At 41.0% G+C, this 20,997-nt stretch overlaps 1 protein-coding gene across 6 annotated transcripts in view; it reads right to left on the reverse strand.

The window, feature by feature from the left end:
- Positions 1–20,685, reverse strand: part of Ca-alpha1d (Ca[2+]-channel protein alpha[[1]] subunit D) — a 68,874-nt gene extending 48,189 nt beyond the window's left edge. For 3 of the 6 annotated variants that reach the window (XM_077413683.1, XM_077413682.1, XM_077413679.1), the window contains exons 1-3: positions 20,136–20,683; positions 2,171–2,740; positions 1,731–1,836 (exon numbers count right to left, since the gene is read on the reverse strand). In XM_077413683.1, the coding sequence (XP_077269809.1) occupies positions 1,731–1,836; positions 2,171–2,514 (450 nt within the window). In that variant the 5' untranslated portion in view covers positions 2,515–2,740; positions 20,136–20,683. Of the gene's footprint in view, positions 1–1,730; positions 1,837–2,170; positions 2,741–20,135 lie in introns of all 6 variants that reach the window. The other 3 variants (XM_077413680.1, XM_077413684.1, XM_077413685.1) reach the window with 3 other exon arrangements.
- Positions 20,686–20,997: the final 312 nt, after the last annotated feature.

A 20,997-nucleotide genomic window follows, 5' to 3' on the forward strand; every position in this document is an offset into this window, starting at 1 on the left:
GGGGGGAGGGCAAAATCCCTAGAGAATCTAAAAAACCGTGTTTTTGTGGAATAAATAAAAATTATTACTATAACTATATATAATTTACAAATATAAATATTATATATTATATTATATTATTATATATTTATATTTATAAAAACATAATTTATATAACATATTTATAAATATAAATTAATAAAAATTTCAACTGAGAATTTCACTAACAGAACCTAAGGTTTTGCAAAATTACTAGTAAGATTGTGTAATTTTCATTAATTCCACAACATCCCGATTTCGTTGTGGATTCTCTCTAACTTCGAAACAGTTTTTTATGTCTTTCACTTGGCTATTTTGAAAGTATATTCATTCTCAATCTCGATCGAAGCTTTCTTTAAAGTTAAATTAACGAGCTTGTATACAAATCGATAATTATAATTAACGAACGTCAAGCTGTCACAGTTGACTTGGCAACTGCGCACAGGCAGTTTACACAGCCTTTCCGCGAATTTCCCATTGGCCTAATCTCTGCAAAGTTTCCTCCCGGTACTAATTAGCGCAAGGGGGATGCCCTTTGAGTGACGCAAAACGAAGTCACACCCTTTGGCAAGGCACGACAACGGCGCGGCGCGATTCCATTTTAGCACGCGCATAATATGACGCAAAACTGAATTTCGAGTTGTTATCGAGCAGCCTCTCTGTGCACACGGGCGAGTAGGCAAATCCCCACATGTATAAAGTTTCTGTCGCAAACCGCGAATCTCCACGAGTCTTATCAGCGGACGAGCTCCGAACAGTTCCCGAATATCGGTAATTAGGAATGTCGAGCTTTTGAGGTGCCCGAGGGGAGTAATCTCAATTAATTCTCGCGCTAAAGCGGCCTACATGAGAATTGTGTTTTCCGATTATGGCGCGCCGCGCCGGGGCAGCATATACACGCCGATGTTGAGCAAGATTGAACAATTATTGAACTTTCAGCTCGAATAAGTTGCATGCCAGCAACCCTGCATGCCGTCTCGGAATCGATAACTCGATAGAGGTTCGTGTGGTTCGTTGAACGGAACCGCCACTCTTATTGTTGCAAGAGGCACCCTTCGATTTAGACGCACATATATACGCGCGCGCGTATATATATATACATATACGTACATATTATACAATCAGTAAAATTGCTTTATTTCACATTCGGCCAAGTCGCACAAAGGAATTCCCGGCGGCGCCATTTATAACGAGATGATTGCTATTCGCTCGCGATTATTTTTAGTCCTTTTCAAGATTTCTATTTTTGCGCGTATAGACGCACGTTAAAACGATGCACAATACATGGACATTATCGAATTTGTTTTCATTAAGAAAGGGAACTTTTTTTGTTATTTTTGCTGGAAAAAAATGATATATAATTTTATTTAGGCATTTAAACACCCGAGATATTAAGCATTCTTAACCCTCTGACTGTATACGTAAGTCTATGGCGTCCGAGCCAAAGTAATATCTGCTCGTAAAACTTGCAAGAACTTGCCAAAAAATATTAAGTAAATAATGTTTATCAAAATGACTATAAAAACTTCAACTACAAGACAGATGTTTTGCGAATTTTTTCAGATTTTTTTAAATACTTTAGTAGGCCAAGTAGGGAATAACAGCATTAAACGCGTGACAGACGTATACACTCCGAGGATGCAAAAAAAACGTGGAGGGTTAAAAACGAAAGTGATAATTATGCACAAGTGCTAAATATATTAAATACTCACCAAGTATTGGTTGGTCAGATTGGAATCGCCATAAGGATACGGCGTGTAAACGGCCAGAGCGACGCAGTTCGCAAATATCGTCATAAGGATGAGCCATTCGAAGGGTCTGCGAGATGACGTTGACAAAATCGAGCCGATTAAGGAAAATACATAGAGCGATTATTCGCGTGCGTTAGCCGTTTTGTCACAGATTATCGCCAATATTGACCCTAATATCAACATCGCGCCCGAACATGGAATTAGGGTCAGTCTGGAGAGGAGGCGGTTTAATGTCAAACGCGTTATTAATGTCAGCAGTGTTCTCGCAAATATCGCTGATATCGGACGCGATCTCTGAACTTTGATATTTAATTCTCCTGCCGCGCCGCGCGGCGCCGTGCCGGCATCAAGAGGCCGGCAATTATCGCGCTAATTACGAAAGAGCAATAGTAAAAGGATACTTCCACTCGACGACGCTGATGCACATCTTCCTAAGAGGGTTCGTGAGGGCCAGGCAGAAGAGCGCCCGTACCGGTCTGTCGGGGGGCGGCTTACCCCCCCGTCTGACGGGCCTCTTTTGTTGGGCCGACTTGGAAGCGGCGCCGCCGGCGGCTCCGGGGCCCGTCTGCGACGGCGGCGGCTGCTGCATATTCGCCAGCTGCGTCGCGTCCATCGCGCCACCGACGTCAAGCTGCTGGCCGGCGTTGGGGGGGATCGCGATGTAGGGGGTCGCGGCAATCGGCTGGGCCCCTGGCAGCTGATCAGGCGGGCCCAACGCCGAGCCCCCATCCCCCCCCGCGCTCATCGGTCGCTGGTGTCGAGCTCCGTGCTTCCTGTGCTACGACGACAATCACACGTTGTTGCTCTTCTTCTTCTCCGGCGACGACGCTCCAGGGATCGTTGGTGCTTAGCCACGCAGATGGCGGCGATCGACGCCGATCGACGCGGTGTCTCAGAGGCGCACCACCACGCGCTGCTGCAGCTCGCCGGCATGCTACGGCACTGGGCTGTTACGAAGCTCCCTCCGTGACCTGCGAACGAAAGGTCGGGGTTCATGAAAGGGGACGATAAAGAGGAAGAGGGAAAGAAAGAAAGAGAAAGAGAGAAAAAGAGAGACACCGCAACGGTCGACCGCGAGTGCATCGCGAGTATCCTATAAATTGTAATTATTCATGAGCTAACACCGCGGTGCATTCACAAGCGCCATGTGCACTGTCATGAAAGCATTTCCGAAACGCACGCGTAAATATCAATACTTCCGAAGATATAACATTTAGTTTTGCGTTCGCGTTGCAATAATTTTAGCATTTGAGTGTAAGTGGAGGAGGACGAGTTTGCGAGCCACTTTATTATTTTGTATTATTTTATAAATCGGCTGATAGTTAATTATCATTATATGATTTATATATATATATATATATATATATATATATAATAATTTATATTATATTATATTATATTATATTATATAATAAATTATATTGTATTATTGATATATTATATAATATCATATAATATCATATAATTTATATGATAATTACATCCGCATATGTATTTCTCTCTTGCAAATCTTACCATACGTTAAATTTCACGAGTTTCAGCACGAATACGTTAAACGTTATAGCACAAGTACAAAGCTAATAATAAAGAAATATAACGCAACGCAAAATAGGTTGTCAACATGTCACTGCATGTCACAAAGGACAGAATTCTCCATTGGAGAGAGTTCTTATTTCTGCCGCGACGGTACGTCGCCACCGTCAACGCAGCTAGAGTTCTCGGCTCCGAAAAAATTGAAATACATTGTTATTCATCACTGGCAAGTTACGAAATTGTTTATATTTATATTATATGAATTTTAAATGATATAATTTATATGATAATTATAATTATCACGGTTTTAATATGTTGCAATAAAAGGTACGATTAGGATTCTAGACGTAATGCGTGTGAAGAACAAAATAGATTAGATATTATATAGAAAAAAAGAGAGAAAAAAATCAGGAAACCCAGCAGACACGCAAAGTTGGCAGTCCCACGCATTCTCTATCGGAAAAAAGCGAAACATCCCAAGTAATTTGAGAATCTGCTACTCTCAAACGACGCAATTATACCTTTGACGGTATACAAATCCGCCGGCGGTAACGACGCGTACAATGCGTCGGGGGTCGTGCAGCTCTCGCCCCCGATCCGAGAAGGGTAGATGCATAGCGGGCGGCGCGCGCGGGCTTTCGATTGCGCCGTGGGTGCAATAAAAAGATAACCGGGTTGCCGAATGAAAAGAACTCGATTATTTCGGGCGCAGCCTTCCTATACCGATCCCGGGGCCGCTACCTATCAGCCGCGGGCGCATTCTCCGCAGAAAATCTGGTCATTTATTTCTCTCGATTGCGAGAGAAACGTTGGGAGCGGCCGAAAATTTGTTAGCGCCCTTAATGGAATAATAAGATTAATTCGCCTGCGAGAGAGATTCGCGCGGCTATATATACCTTCGGTTTTCATATTTTCAAACAATAGAAAGATTATTTCATTCCGCTCTCTCTCTCTCTCTCTCTCTCTCTCTCTCTCTCTCTCTCATTCTTTACGTCGCGAGATATTTCGTACCTCTCGGCGACAATTGATTATTTCCATTCTTTGGATCACGATTGAATCGTAAATTCTCCTTAACTCTCTCGCGGTATGTCTGTTACTGATTATATACGACGCGACGCGTGCGGGAAATAAGACAGTCGCATTAGGCAAACGCATGATTGCGGTAAAAAATTGGACACATTATATCTAAAGGCACATTTATTCCACTCTTTTCAAGTTTCCGCGCCGGAAACGATAAATCCCCACGTAAATTGGACGTAGATCGCGCGCGGTAACACGACAATTACTCGCGATAGAAATCAATACATTACTATTGTAACGTTCGTGCGACGATACGAACGGTCGATGCTTTCGCCGACCCCCGTAATCCCGCTATCGCGCACAATAAATCGCTCGTGGAGAGGACCGCCGCCGTTGCCGCGGACAATTCTTCGCGATTTAACGAGCGCGCGTTCGGCTTTTCGAGCAATTTTCTTGTCGCGGAAAGCTCGCAAAACCCGCGTGTTTAAGAGTCGACATGATCGATTCGGCCGACCCGTCCCGTAAATCCGCGATTCTCTGCCGACCGCACCGCTAATCCAAAAGCACGATGGTTCTTTGAAGCCGAGCCTCGACTGATAGGATAATTCTGGAATAGACGGGCCATCTCTCTTTCGAGATGAACGTGGCCACGTGAAAATGTTTGTCTAAAGTCCCTGTAAACGACAAATTTTCAAATCAGCGTGGATAAACGTCGGCGCAAGAGTCGAAAATAACGACGTATATTTAATTGGAAGAAATTTACACAAATTTATACAATTAAAAATATATAAATGTAATAAATACGTTTTATTTACGTGTATAAAAATATGGGTATATTTATTTTAATTTTTTCTATTAAAATATTTTATTAATGTAGTACATACAATTATTATTTTAAAATGTTGATGCACTCTTTATCGTTTGACAATGAGTCGCACGCATTACAGCTAGACTCTTATTTATTTTATCAACGTTTATTTCATTAAAACAATATTTTGTTATATTGATACATACACTACCGCTCAAAAGTATTTGTCACTTGCAGAAAAAATAGAAAAAAAAATTCTGATTGTATACGCAGTAAACTTAATTTAAAGTGGAGATTATTGTTACATGTGCTCATTGTTACCTTATCTTATACAAAACTAATATGTTATGTTGGTATCTCTTACATCCTAATTTTATGTAATTATTTTACGTACGGAAAATCGCAAATAATAAATACATTTTCCGAGATCGTCACGTTGATGTATTTAGAAGCCAAAAATTAATCAACATTATGTCAAAACTGTGTAAAGCCGTAATTAAAAAAAAAACGTAACGGCCATGGATGAGGCGAAAATTGAAAACAACGTTATTTTCTTGTCAAATCATTGTTTAACATAGTTTAAATAACATATAAACTACCTACGCAATAAAGACATGTAGCAAATTATTGGCCTTTTCATTAAAATTGCATTAATAAACTCATCTCCGATCAAATTTCTTTAAGGTGGCAAATACTTTTGAGCAGTGTATATAAGTATTTTTTAATAAAAATTTATACAGTGTTTTAGATTTTAAGGCAGTTTCAATTTTTTTAAAAATGTCTGGAAGTTTCGAAAATTTTAAGATATCGGGCTAAATTTTTTTTAATGAACAGAGTATCATTGAAGAATGATTGGTTTTGATTTTAATGAGAATTGTTGAAAAAAAGGGTTCATTTTTTATCCAATTTGAATTGAATTTTTTTAAATGTAAATTTCCAAATTTTTATAAAGATTTTTTTTATATTTTAAGTGGAGTTTTCCAACTAATAAATTAATCTCAATATATTAAACAACGATATGTTGAGAAAATGTCAAATTTTCATTCAAATTAAGTTTCTTTATTTATTGTTTATATTTTTTGTGAAGATATTATATAAAAATAAAAAATTCCTCATAGAGGAAGCCAATTTATTACATGCTAATAATTTTGCTAATTCCTTATAGAGGAAACTTTATAAGCGAAAAAAAAATGAGGAAGCAATGTGCAGCTTCTAACTTGCACACTTTTTTTTATTATTAGTATCATTAAACTCTGACTTCTTGTTTTGCGTTTGCCACCTCGGAAAAATCATTGAAAGTGTCGCGAAGAAATTCAACGCTTCACGTCTTCAAGCACATCCGTCGCCGCGACAGATGCCCAAAACAACCTTTGTCACCGAGTAACACGTTCATCCCGAAAGAAACGTCGCAACGGCCGCGAGAGAGAGACCGGGGGCCTGGGGATTTATAGCCGAGTTCGTGCTATATTTAGGGTGCCTAAATACTAGAAAGCTTTACCTACGGGCGAGTTTCTCGACTCGTCCCTGATGCCTCCCGTGTCGCGACACATCGCATCGTGAACTTGTCTTGTGATCTAATCGCCTCCACCGTCTCTCTCTCTCTCTCTCTCTCTCTCTCTCTCTCTCTCTCTCTCTCTCTCTCTCTCTCTCTCTCTCACTCTCTCTCTCTTTCTACTTTTGAGCCGCACAATACGATGCCGCTGTGAAAATGCCGCGGGATGCTTCGGTAACGAATTGTATCATCTTGAAATATTCCGCGGCGTATCTCGTTACGTTGCGTTTTGTTCCAGTCACTTTGTCCTCTCGAGGCCATTGTTCTTGGGAGCAAACGGCGCATCTCGCAGCATAATTCTCCTCCAACTTCGTGAAAGGGAAAGGGAACGCGCTTATATATCATTGTACGAATTATTTAAACCGGTATGAGATGGAGGATTTCGTTCTGTTCGTTATTCGCGACATGCAATGATTCGTAAAATTCGTGCCGACGGGGCCCCTGTGATTCAGAATGACGAAATAGCGTGCAATAGGCGTGCCTTCGCGTATAGATTTATAGATAGCAATGAGGCACGTAACTAGGGATGAGTCATACAGTTTCTAGTATTTGGCGTAATTCTGCTAAGTGTCCGCGAGACGACGTGTGTGCCGTTCATTTCTTTTGGATTGCAAGTCGTAATATCGTTCTATCCATACGGGAGAGAAAGAGAAAGAAATTCCATTTTTTTTTGTTATTAATTCATCCAACTTCAATTCAGAGTAACATCATATTTAATATTTTAATCAATATAAAATGGGACAGATAAACCCAATCGTATAAATATGTAAATTAAGCGCGTGAAAGCGCTTAATTAAATCAGTGTCAAATTAATCCGGCGGTCAATTTAAGCGTGATGTATTTAAAATATAAAGTATACTTTGTGTCATAACGAATCGCGAAGCTTATACGCTTCCTTTTTGTCCGTTTTGACGCACAATTGCTTACGTGTTGAAAATTATTTATATATATAGATGTACACATATATTATATATATATATATATATATATATATATATATATAAATTATAGAAAGATGAAAACAAGTTTCGCAATAATTTAATGCGTTAAAGTAATCCGGGATTAATATATCCTACATATTCCATATACCATTAAACATTAATACAGATCCTTTATACACATGCAATCAAAGCTAATGCATAATCCGCATCCAAAGTGCATGGGGCAAATCTTCAAAGCGTCATTATCCGGCCCTTCCAACTCGACGTTCGTATATATAGCATTTAACTAAGATTGATCCCGAGATCTCGCGTTATTCCCTTGATACTGGCTTCGTTTATCCGCAGATTCGCATTGTCCGTTAATCCTATCTTCCGCGTCTTCCGTACGCGACACACACACACACATATATGTGCGTATGTGTATGTGTGTGTACTTGAGTGCTGTATATATCTGTACTCGTACATCCTTCTTTCGAGAGTCGCTTCTGCGAACTTCGGCACTTCCTGAATTATGCAGCGAGAATCTTTGGCCGTGCGATCGAATAAATGATTCGCCAAAAATTCGCGAACACAGTTTCGGAGTCACCGAAAACTGTCGCAGCTGTCGAGGCGCGTAAATTCCCGCGGGCGCGCATCCCGTGCGTTGTGATACAACGCGCGCGCGACTCGATTTGCATGATGTCTCACGCGACACGGACGATCGAGAGTGCAATGCGAGTGCTCAAAATCTACGATCGGATTTAGGCGCAGCTGCGCCGACAGCTTCGGTTGGCTCTGATTTCGGGATTACCTGCTAATTTAAGCAGCTATTGTTTCAGAGAAATTGTAATACACTTGCAACGGAAACAGGGAAACGAGTATTTTTGTAATATTTATACGTACGCGATTGTTGTAGCGGATTGCAGCTATTGCTAAATGACAATGACTCATAGATAGACTTTCAAGGATGTTTAAATATCTGGATCGCAATCAGGGCGAGAGGACTTTATTAGATATTCGAGCACATTTTTATTGCAATTTTAATTTAATTTAATCTATTTTTAATATTTTGTTGTTGTTATTACTTTAATATCATTTTATTTACTGTTAAAGGATGAAATTTAAATCAATACCTCGAGTTAAATAACATTTGGTCATTTTTAATTGTCATTGGTTTAGTTGAATTAACGATATATTGAACAGAGGAGTAATAACGACCTGTAAAAATGACTCAAATTGAGTATAATTTGACACACGATGAATTTAACAGTTTATATAATAAAAATACTGATACTTTACACATTTATTTACTTCACAAATGCCTTAAATCTGATTGTCATAACGATTATCGTAATGTTTCGTGCAGAGCAATGATAAATCGCTGACTATAGCTGTCTATCGAGAAACAAATACAGTTTCCGTGGCGCGCAGCTTTCGTCCGGCGGCGAAAAAATTCCACGGACACTGTCGTCCCTGTCGTCCGAAGCGGCGGCGGCGGCGTTCGATCGATCGACTTTGCGTCTCCACAAATAATACGCTCCGGATGAAATCACTTTAACGAGACGCTGTCAATCGCGGTCAAGTGCCGCTCAATATGGTATATATAACCGCGTATCTCTCCCTCCTGTCGCCGTATGTCTATCCTCCTATCGATGCATCGCGTTTAGAAGTTCGCTCTCGATGCGGCACTCCCGCGGATATTTTTACCCCTGGAGTGCCCTGGACCTCGTGTCCCCTCCGAGCGATTCGTCAAGATCGTCGAACTGCTCTTTTATCTGTCACTCGTAGCACGATTAATAATTCACTTTCTCTATCTCTTTCTCTCCCTTTTTCTCCTCCACCTTTTCTCTCTTGATTACGTATAACGATCTCCTCGCCGCTTTGACGCAAAATCGCAATCAACGGCGCGGCGCCGGCGGTCGGAATAAATGCGCGTGCAATGATCCAGTAACTCGATTTACGTTTAATCCCGGGCAGTTTTGTATATTTTGACCCGGAGACGATTTTAATCAACGTCGATAGCTTATTCATATTTTACTTGCAACAGAATGTATAAATTAGTTACGTGAAAAGAATATAAAAATTGTTCTTTCCATTTCTCCAGGGAATTATACGCACGCTTTGAGAATACGAAAATGACTTTATACGGATATTACGCGTATAAAATTCCATTCTTTAATTTCAAATAATAAATACGTTAATAATAAACATAAATCGTGGAAAACTTTGCGGTAACAGTGATGGCGCGCTGCGCGGAGAAGTGTACAGCGACGAGCTCTGGTAAAAAATAAGTCGCCGCTAATTTTCCGACAATTTTATATTTCCGTCAACCGGAAGCGCGACTTTACGGCACCGTGACATTTGCATATTTTATTTAGACAAACAAAGTAAAAGGTGTGCAGTAATGATATATTATAAATAACCATACGGTGTGTTCCTTCGCAGCCGCAAAGAGAGAGATCGCGCAGTTATGTGTTATTCCCATTATGGCATTACATATCGTATAGGTGCGTTACATATTCCCCCCCCCCGTCCCACCGTCGCTTTATCGGAAAACTCATTCGAGGATCTCCGTTTGTCGATGACGTTTATCCGAGGCGATAATATGTCACGTTGATACCTTGCACCACGTATATACATAAATAGCTGAACACTTAACAACGCCGCGCCTCATCTTTGCAAGACGCGAGAAATTTATTTCGTTCGATTGATGGATCACCGGATTATCTTCTTAAATCTTCAGCTGCAGCGATCTGCTCGAGAGGTGCTATGTTTATTCTTTATTTACAAACATACTTATATAGTTTTAGAGACATTTGACGTTATTCAGAAATAATGTTAGCGGTATATTACGATTCAAATCATTTGCAGCAGCTGTTTTTAAGTGGGATAAATAAGGAAACAAGTTATATTTTTGTATTATTAGTAATATAAAAATATAGAGATTCGATTTTCTCGAATCATTTTATTTGTAACTCGCAAATCCAAATCTCGCAAATGAATTGTCCAGAAATTTAAAAAGGCTTTCTAATAAACGGTAAAACGTGACCGGTCTTAATAAACAAGCGGAGCCGTGGATCTGAAATAATGAATAAAAAAGATCTAACGTTGCTTCTAAGAAAAATATCTATAAAAAGCGACAGTGTATGTCGTGAAATAACAGGATGCCGATGGCAAAAGGGGGGGAATCGCCTATGTGCACGTACAAGACCGAGTGGGAGGCGTCTAAAAATAGCTCGAACTCTGGGTCACGAAAGCCGAGATCATTTGGGACGATCATCTTAGCCTGCGATACTCCGAGAAAACGGGCGTTTCACCTTTCCTAAGGGAGACGACACGTGACGATACGTAAGGTGTGAGTGATTGAGCCTGCGAGGGAAAACGATAATGACGAAACCCCAGAAAACTATGGATGACGTCGAATAAATCACAGGGCGGCGATAAGATTGTTAATTTACGCGATTCAGGTATAGGGCTCGATATTCCTGGCAAACAAGTAAATTATATGCATTAACCCTTTCAAACGCGGTGATTTTAATTTTCCCGCGATCCCATCCTTCTTCCTCGAGGTTGTGAAAGATTGATTTGACGTTGACTTTGACGTTCCAAATGAATTTTCCTACGTTAATTATTATTTATTTTATTTTTATACGTGCACGCGTACTTTTTAAATTGTTTACTTTAATTGATTTACGTTATTTTTTATTTGCTTAATATGACTGATTTTGACGTTACTTTGACTGCATCATAAAAGTATAATAAAAGCGTAGGAGAGAACGATATGCTTTGCTTTCTCGCGGTCTTTCCTTGAAAGTGGTAGTTCTAACCATTTTAACCATTTTTTAACCTGAAAAAAAAAGAAAACAAAATAGATCCCGTCAAATTCGCCCAGTGAACGAGCAATCGATTTGGCTACTCCAAAAACATAAGAATACATAACTGGTGGTCTGCCCTTTTTTTGTCAATTATCAAAGTACTATGCACAATGTTCCTTTTTTTCTCTCTGCTCTAGAAGATAATCGATCCTTCTTGCCACCTCCCGAATGGGACTCCCGAAAGTTCATAGACGACGTGCATTATCGGAATAGCTCGACCTTGTTTCAAGAGCCTCCTTCTCCTTCTCCCATCGCCGATCTGAATGTCTGTGTCATTTTCCCATTATTCGCACATTCCCATTTATCTATACCGTGGCAACCGAGCTATAAAAACTTTAAGCCTAGCTTTGCCTCACCCAAAATTTTTCTACGACACAGAATTACTCTTTCAGATTACACTCCCCGGGCGTCAACTTACGTGAAAATACGATACAACGAGAGACGAAATTAAACGTAGAGAGTTCTTGAGTTAGATTTAGGAGAAGCGAAGGACTCGGCTTTGCGTTTTAGCAGTCGCGGCCCTGACAGCGGTTGTCAACCCTCCCGAAGCTTCGACCTACCTTCGCGCGTGTGGGTCCTCCCGTGTCAAGAAACCGAGTTTCGTCATTCTCGAAGCGAGAATGCGCGGCTTCCGTATTCAAAGTGATTGGTAAGATAACTCACAAATTGCGTAGCGAAGGAAAGGTCATTGTGTGTGTGTGTGTGTGTGTGTGGGAGAAAAGGTCAGAAGAAACCTCACTGATTGCGCAAGAAACCCCATGTATCAATTTCTCTTCTTTTAAAAAGCACAAGCTTCTGTTTCTTTTATCGCCAGAGAAAATAATCGTTTCTCATAATTGGCACCCGGCAACCCTCGTGCATTTTGTGCTGTAAAGCTTCTCTCCGGTTTTTTTTTTACGTGGTCTTATAAATTGAATCAACAATTCAACGACGTTTCCATGTCCAATTTCCACGTTCAGTTTGCTGTCTTTAATCGCGATAGATTACAATATAATTGCATTGTATTGACACTATATGTGTACTGCGTAACTGCGTACGGAAATATCGATTTGTAGTTTAGCTAAATTTTATTTCCTGCAGGGTTTAAAATCAATTTTCAAACAATCTACCTACGCTATCCTGCATCATCTTCTAGCGTTTCATGTCGAACGATTTTGTTAACAACGTGAAACATTTTTGTAATAAAAGATTCAAATTTCCTGAGGATAAAAATTATGCAGCGCAATTTGAAAGTGTAGTTTAACAATTTAAACTCTACCAGAATTTTTTTCCATCTCGAATCCATGCCATCTGCTTCTGGCTTTCCGCAAAATTGGTCACTACTTATATATACATAGTCTTCTTTCGAATATCATCGTCGCCCAGCGGCGATTCTCCGGAATAGAGCCGCTTCTTCAATGGCACGAGAACTTCCTTCCGCCGAAAGTCGATCGATATCGCCGAGGTGGAATGTCGGCGGACTCGAGGTAGCAGATCGCGCTGACAGAATAGGAAATACTATTTCCTATTCGATTAGCTCGTCGCGGCGGCGCGGCGCGGCGCGACGACAGCGGCGGCGGCCGCAGGTGAAAGACAAGCGATATCTGTAATCGAAACTTCGATTTTGTCGGCATCGAAATTTGGCTAGCATTGAACTCGCTTCACAACGGAGAGTGGCAGTAAAAATAGCGGGAGATACGCAAGCGTATAATTTTGTATAAATTCTCTTTGCATATAACGGTAATATTTTTATTGTAACCTTTTTATTGCAACAGATACTCTTAGATTCTATAAGTTCTTTGATTGCAATAACTGATGCTCTTTTGAAGAATTTCAAGTCCAAAATTTGGATAACTACATCGAAAGTCTGAAAGTATAGAAAATATAAAAGAGGATATTACCAAAATTAAGTATTAAAATCGATGTTTGTAAACCAGAAAACCTTTCAACGTTGTATCAGACAGTATAGATTCTACGCAACAAATACATCAGCTTTGTTTCTGAGGTTGAAACACAATGATAATCCAAAGATAAATGGCTTGGCAAGAGGCATCAAGAAGGACGGAAGTTTATAATCTCCGTATTATGAATTTAATTGCCGCACTGAAATTTCCTCGGTCGCTTGTCGTCTAACCGTAAAATTTAAAAGAGTACGTCCTATATAATTCCATCCGCGTACAACATCACGGATCAGCCTTGCGCGAACGGCGGATTATGTTAAACGTCGCATATCCTCTCCTCCTAGACATCATATTTTTTTCTCCCCGAGACTTTACTTGTCCCGAGTTAGGATACACCGATGGGACTTTCAATCGCGCAATTAATCGAGCTATTATAAAAATCCACCCCATTAACTTTGCCTTTCTTAAATCACGTTGAAACTGAGCTTAAGGCGCGCGCGGTATCGGTTACCACCGTGATAAAGGTTCTTCCGATACGGTTTTCGCGCAAATCGCAGTAAGTCTCTCGGTCATCAATCTCGCGCGCCATTTTCTTAGTCTAATCTAATTCAATTAAAGTCACTCTCTAATGATGATTCCCAATGTGGACTTAGCAAAAAGCGGAACGGGAGCAAGATAAATGTCTTCGAACGTCGCTGAAATAAGAAAAATATTGAACAACTGCTTTATGAATTTTAATAGCAGTTCACGAACTATTGATCGAATTTAAATTCATAAAATCTTATTTAGAATGAACAGTTTTCGTATCATCTAGCTTATCTTTTAAATGCACGATTCAATGTCTAATGATATATATATTCATCAGACGGAGGCTTTTTTATGGCTTCGCGTCACCGCGCCGCCGGCACGTTGGCAATTAATTTGTCAAGAAACAGAAACGGGTGGGTCGTGAAAATTCTATCGTCGCGTGTCCGACTTGCGTATGAAAATATCGCGCCTTTTTACCGCACGTACCGTATACTGCGCGAATGCTTTTTTTTTTTTAGCGATTCCTGTTGTCAGCCGCTACGATAAATTCCCCATTATTCTCGAAAGAGCTTTTCCCAACTCGGCCACCCGCCACGCACTTGCACAACGAATTTTCGCGCAAATCCATATTTTTTTGCGCAGCAAGGAACCTCTTAAAAAAAAAAACGAAATTTTTACGCATCTTTAAAATAAACAAAAAAACCGATATTTCTTTATTTCATTAATTTTAACCGCAAAGTTTTTCTTCAGCGAAGTTTTGAAAGCTTCAGAGTTTCTCTATCCTCGTCGCGAAATTACTCGCGCGGCTCGTGATCCCATTTCACGTGGAAGAGCGCGACGTCAGACACCGAGGGGGAGACAGGGAAAGAGAAAGAGGCATAAAAATCGCGGAAATAATTTTGCCGCTGTAACAATAATATTATGCATGCGAGAACGTATTCACGATTGTGATCTATTATACATGCATAACACATGCACTCCGCTGGCGCCGTATGCGGCTCGCGATTCCCGAGGTCAACAGAACTCGCCTTGCGAACGCGATACCGAGAACGTTGCCTGGCGTAAAATGACGTTAACAATTTACTTACTTAATTAAACGGCCGAAATGACGAAGCTTATACGCCATGCGTAACCACGTTCGCAAACAAGCGCGACATAATTAGCTACAAAAAAATTAATTGTTAATACGAGCTTACAGCAAATACGCTTTTCCAATTTACCCACTCTCTAAATTTCTCAGAGTAAAATCTAACTCCAAACGAGTGAGTATTCACTTCAAGCGATAGTGAAAATACCGCCACTCGTATATAATTAGTAAAAATTCACTTTTCACAAAAGTGAACTGTTTAACTCTGAACGTAAAGTGAACGTGCTATTCTAGAAACACAATCTAACCTAAGCACCATTCTTTATATAACAATTAAATCGGTGAACGAACTACATAAAATTGTTATAAGCACTTACCTCTATATATCAATATATCAAGAAATGTCAATGTTTCCATCCAGAGGCAAGTGCGCTTATAACAATTTATGTAGGTTCATTTACCGATTTAACGTTTAAGGATATAAAGTATCCCTTGATTACAATCTTTATATCCTTATCAAAAGGGACACCGATATGTCTCGTACCGATAAGTACACGCGCTACGGAAAATAATAACGTTGAGGAACAACGAGACGACAGTTTTCCTTTTGCTAATGGCGGATGCATGCTTCACTCACTGTGTGTGTTCACAAATAAAAATATTCACTTCACATTACACATAGAGTGAAAATATTCGCTTTACAAAATAGAGTACATATATTTAGGTACTCCATTTTGCAGAGGACATTTTTCACTCTACAGCAAAAAGTGAGAGAATTCACTCCTATGAGTGGAAAGTCATTCTAATTCGAGTGATTCGACCGGTCACTCAATTTTCTCGAGTGTATCATTACTCTAAGAAAAGAGTGCACAATTTACCAATGCGCCATGCATCGTTTTTCTTCGTTGCGAATATTTTTTATATTTTTATATGTTTTCATCAAAATATATAAGCATTTGTGCGAGACGAGCAAAATTCGGGCGACCGTGATTCTCGATTAAATTGACGGAACGATGCGGTTGACATCGGCGCTCCAGTCCCGATCGCCCGAAACGGCTCAGTTGATTGACCTCGAAGCTAAATTTGCCTAGCGATTCGCAACTAAACAGGCGCGTACCTAGTCACTAGACTATCGACGTATTTTGGCTCGCTGTTATTAGATAAATCTAAATGTGTATACACACAGCGCGCGAGCAGCCTGCTGAAATGTGCATCAAATAGCTAGACGAAAACGTTAATGGCCACTTTAGCTTACCGCAAGCGTGCCCCGCTCTTTGAACAATCCCTTATTCGCTCTCTCGTTAAATCCGAAGCATTTGTCTACAACCCGCCACCGAATAAAATGTATATCCCTAATTTACATGGAATAATTTACATAGAATAAGTTCTTGAATTCTTAAAATTCACTCGCAATTCGTTACGCCGCATTTTAACTGTATATGGAAAGTCGATTAAACTGCGCGAAGTCTACGTGTGCCAAGAAATTCGCAGCTAACAGTCGCCACTGTTTTTACAATGTGCGGCGATTATGCGAGCTGATTTTCACGAGTCGAGTGAGAGAACTGTGGGAGAGAGAAGCCGACCGAGTTTTCTCGGTCCTTTGTGTCCCGTTTCGCCGCATCGCTAAACGGATGCGGCTATACACTGATGACGGAGCGGTAAGTTTAACCGATGAATCAAAACGTAGTTTGCGTTCTGTGTGACGGCGGCCGGGTAATGTATCGCCGAGTATGTAAAGAAGCTCCGCGCTGGCATCGCACGTAGCAGTAGTTCGAACAAACTGCATATTGATAGCGCGCATACCGCTCTCTTTCTCTCTCTATCCCGGCGACACGTGTCGGCGGTGCATAGCGAGCCGAGTAAATGCATCTGTCATTAGAGCGCAAAATAAACGCTACCGTCATCGGCCAGCTCGTCAGGAATTGGCCGAGGAGACGCGCGACTCGCTTCATCCCCGGATTGGCGCAAGGCAACCGTGAGAGAGAGGCAGAGCGCGCGTTGCAAATTAATTCTCTGATTTCCCGCCGATAGGTAAACGACGACAGAATAATCTTTTAATCTTTTGTACAATCGAAAATGGATGAATACATCCGTTACATCATAATTATATATTTGTGTTTATTTAATACGTTGGTCGCCAGTGTTTTAAATGAAAAATCCACCCTTTGTGTGTGGGTGTGTGTGTACCAATAAGGAATATTTTAATCATTGGTTTTTAAATGACATTTATTACTTTATCGTTATTTAAAAAATTGTTAAAATATTACATGTGCGCGTGCTTATGGAAGGAGTGATAAAAATTCAATTTTGTCGGGCATCGATTCACACATTGATTCAATATGCAACCAATCGTGCCATCGTTATGACTCAGACAACGGCATCATGTCCGAAATCGGGATACAAGACATCTTAGACATCTTTAAGACGTCTTCAAGACGTCTTATGTCCCGATTTATGGACATGATGCTGTCTGGGGGATCCTTTGAGGCACTCTTACAAATGTCTTCGTGACATAACGAGCGCAAAATACAGTTCGAGGATCCCGTGTGTCCGTTTTTTATAAAATACATCTGTCCACTGCCGTCCGTCACTACTGCGAGGCTAGAAAAACACGGGATTCTGTCAGACCCTGTTTGTATATCCAAATTATCGCGGTTGGGGGACAGCATAATGAAATTCGCCAATTTGTTTCGTGCCCGTACCCTCGTTAAGGCACCTCGCGTCCGGCCCGGCCGCCGACTTAATGAAATTCATTAATCCAGCCGGCACATTCCACGGGGAGGCTCTCGCGGGCGCAAGGTCACTCGGCGATTTGCACTCGCGAGCGTTCTTCTCGAATGACAGAAGACTCCTTATCCCTTTTTAATAGTCCTTTTAATCGGCAGTGCCGTTCACTCCCTTTGAAACTGTCGCGACGTGGACAGCTTTATCGTACCTGATGATCTTTCTTCATTATACGCAGTCTTCGCGCGCTGGACTTATAATACGGATGGCATTTTGCTTCAAGTTCGCCAATGCGAAACGTTTAAAGTTGAATACAATTTTAGGAACTTATTGCGTTTAAACGTTTAAAGAGGTTTGAAAGTTTTGCACTTGAGAAGTATTTGGATGCCCCAAAAAGTTTGTGTCAAGTAATTAAGTACTATTTCTTATTAACAATTATCTTCATATTTTTTATACACATATGTAATATGTTTATGTGTTACAACACGCATTTATTGTACTTTTAAATTTATTTATTTATTTATTAAGAATTATTGCATCATAAATTATTCTTATCACACGAAATGTTATATCATATTCTTTCTTAACATGAATCTTGGAATCCGTTTCTCAAGAGCTCGATTGTTTAGTTTCTTTGATCTTTTATCAGCTGTATAATCTAATATGATACGATCTCGCGATTTTTTTTTCAAACATGCTTCTTTAATTTTCACGAGACTTATTTTACGCGAGAAATCGAAAACTCGTAATAAACCGTCACGGCGTCGGAAGAAAATAACGATATCGACATTGCGTATTTCGTCGAATGTCTGTTTGTTTTATGATAGATCGGAGTTTTTGTTCGAATTAATCGAACGCGCGACGAAAAGCGATTGTCTCGCCGGCGTTAGCAGGAGCGACGTTCAACAGAATCTAGTTTAAAAAACGGATCTTGATGTAAATTTTGCGGTAAGTATGGTCGAACGTAAACGTTTACCGTAAAACCGGCGTGCGAAACTTCGGAACGGGGCCAACGCGCCGTTCTTCTCGGAGCTGCAACTTTCAGGGCACTTTTTCGCCGCGCTGTTTATGAAACGAGTGTATTGGCTGAAACATCTGCCACCGCCACTACCGGAGCGATTCAAGTATTGAATGTGCACAAATCTGTCTTTGCACACGCCATTCGACTGCTTCGATAATAATATGTTGGTCAGTGATGATCACGTGATATCAGAAAAACAAGTTCCTTATAATTTAAATTTTTATACAGCATTTCCAATTTATCTATAATTATCTGTAAAAATTGATAGATATGGAGTATTCAAGGGTTAAAACGTTAATTTTAACATTAGCAATATTTATTTTAATTTAATAACGTTAATTTTTATTTTAATAATATTAATTTGAGAAAAAATTAATTTTAATCGTCTTTTAACGAACTTGAAGATGATTTTAATGATGAGTTATTATTTTAGGATGCCGGTTTTGATTGTTTTATTAACGTATTTAATGTGTGTTTATAATGCAGCACGTATAAACAAACATTATAGTATCACTATTATTCTCTTTTCTCTTTTTATAAACGGTTTTATCTTCTTGACATGTTGTGTTCAAATTTGTATTTTATATTGTTATTTATCACTCGGAAAATATTTAATATGAAATGAAAATAAAAATCAGAAATTGAAACGTCGATATTGAAATTCGAGAATAACCGGCTTATTTTATCTAAAGTTCCGCCAAGTTAAACGACCTCGCAAAATGTTATACGCGAGGACGAGATATAGTCGTCTTATATAATCTCACGAATTTCCTTCGAACGGTGCAACAATCGAACGAATGTGACCGATGAAGCGGGATTCTTATCGACCTTTGAAAATCACCAAAAGACATAACGCCGTATTTCTCGCACGCTCCAACAAAAACGAATCATCCCGATGACGTGACACTGATTTAACAAATCAATCTTAAATTTCTTTCGAAACCTATCAACACTTTTACTATTCTAAAAAAAAAAAGACACCGATCATGCTCCAATTACACATCGGGTGTATTCGTCAACGAGTTTCAGCAACAACTCAGATAGCACGCGTGTCCAAAATCGGGACATAAGACGTCTTATGTCCCGATTTTGGACATGATGCTGTCCGAGAAGCTCCATCTAGATCACGATCTCCGCGTATTTCGCGATTGATCGATCACGACGTAAGTTTTTCCGATCTTCGCGCGTCTCCTCAGAGCGATTCAAACGCACAACGTGACGTCCGACATGCGGAGCAGCATTAAAACGACATCTCGAAGAATCTTATCGACGATCCCACGAAGATCATTTCCGTCAATTTCTAGCACCACTTCCGTCGATCCTCGACACCGAGAAAACGACTGCTGATCCCACCGTCGATCACCCTCTCGAGAAATTGGATGGTAGGAGGAGAAGGGGGGAGGCAGGATCGCACTTACCACATATCTTCCTCGGCAGCGGAGCACGATGATTGCGTTGCGTATCACGTGAGCCGCCGGGCGTATCCGCTCGTCATATCCGCGCGTTCACTCGCACTCGTATTCACGCGCGGCCCCGCAAGTTCGCTGCTCGGCAAGACCTGCTGCCGCGCGGCTCACTGCGCCTCGCTCTATACCCGTGCGAAAGACGAGAGATTCGCCCTTTCCCCTCCGTCTCCGTTTCCGGTCCCTGCGGTCCGCTCCGATCCTCTCCGGTCCTCTCGATCGTGCCGGCCTCTCGGTCGACCCGGCACCGCTTCCGCGAGATTTACGCAGGGCGCAACGCACCCTCCTCGCCCGAGGAGCCTCTCGCTCCCTCCCTTCCCGCGGTTCTCCGCACGCGCGCCACGCGCGTGTGTATCTTCGCCCAACAACACCTCCCTCGTGGCGCTACGTCGCAACCGCTCGCTACCTCCTGGACACAGCGCGAGAGCACCCACTGTACTACAAGACCAATACCACCAGCACCACCAGCACCACCACCACCAATCGCGACCACCACCACCACCACCACCACCACCACCACCACCAGCACCGCCACCAGGAACGACGACCGGTACACTACTACGATGGAAGACGTGGGGAAAACCGAGCGCGGGCGCACCACCGTCACACGTTCCGCCACCACTCCTTTTCGCTTCTTCTATTCAGCTTGCTCTCTCCTTCTGCTTGTCCCTCTATCTTTTCCCCTTTCTCTTTATTCTTCTCCTTTCCTCTTTACAAGTTTCTCTTTCCGTTCCTCTTCTCGCAATGTTCCATCTCCATCCCGCCTCCTCCTTCTGCTATCTCGGTCCCTCAGTTCTCTCGCGGCCTCTCCTGCTTC

This window comes from Temnothorax americanus, unplaced genomic scaffold, assembly GCF_048541705.1.
Source record: "Temnothorax americanus isolate GAGA-0224 unplaced genomic scaffold, ASM4854170v1 Scaffold33, whole genome shotgun sequence".
Classification (NCBI taxonomy): domain Eukaryota; kingdom Metazoa; phylum Arthropoda; class Insecta; order Hymenoptera; family Formicidae; genus Temnothorax; species Temnothorax americanus.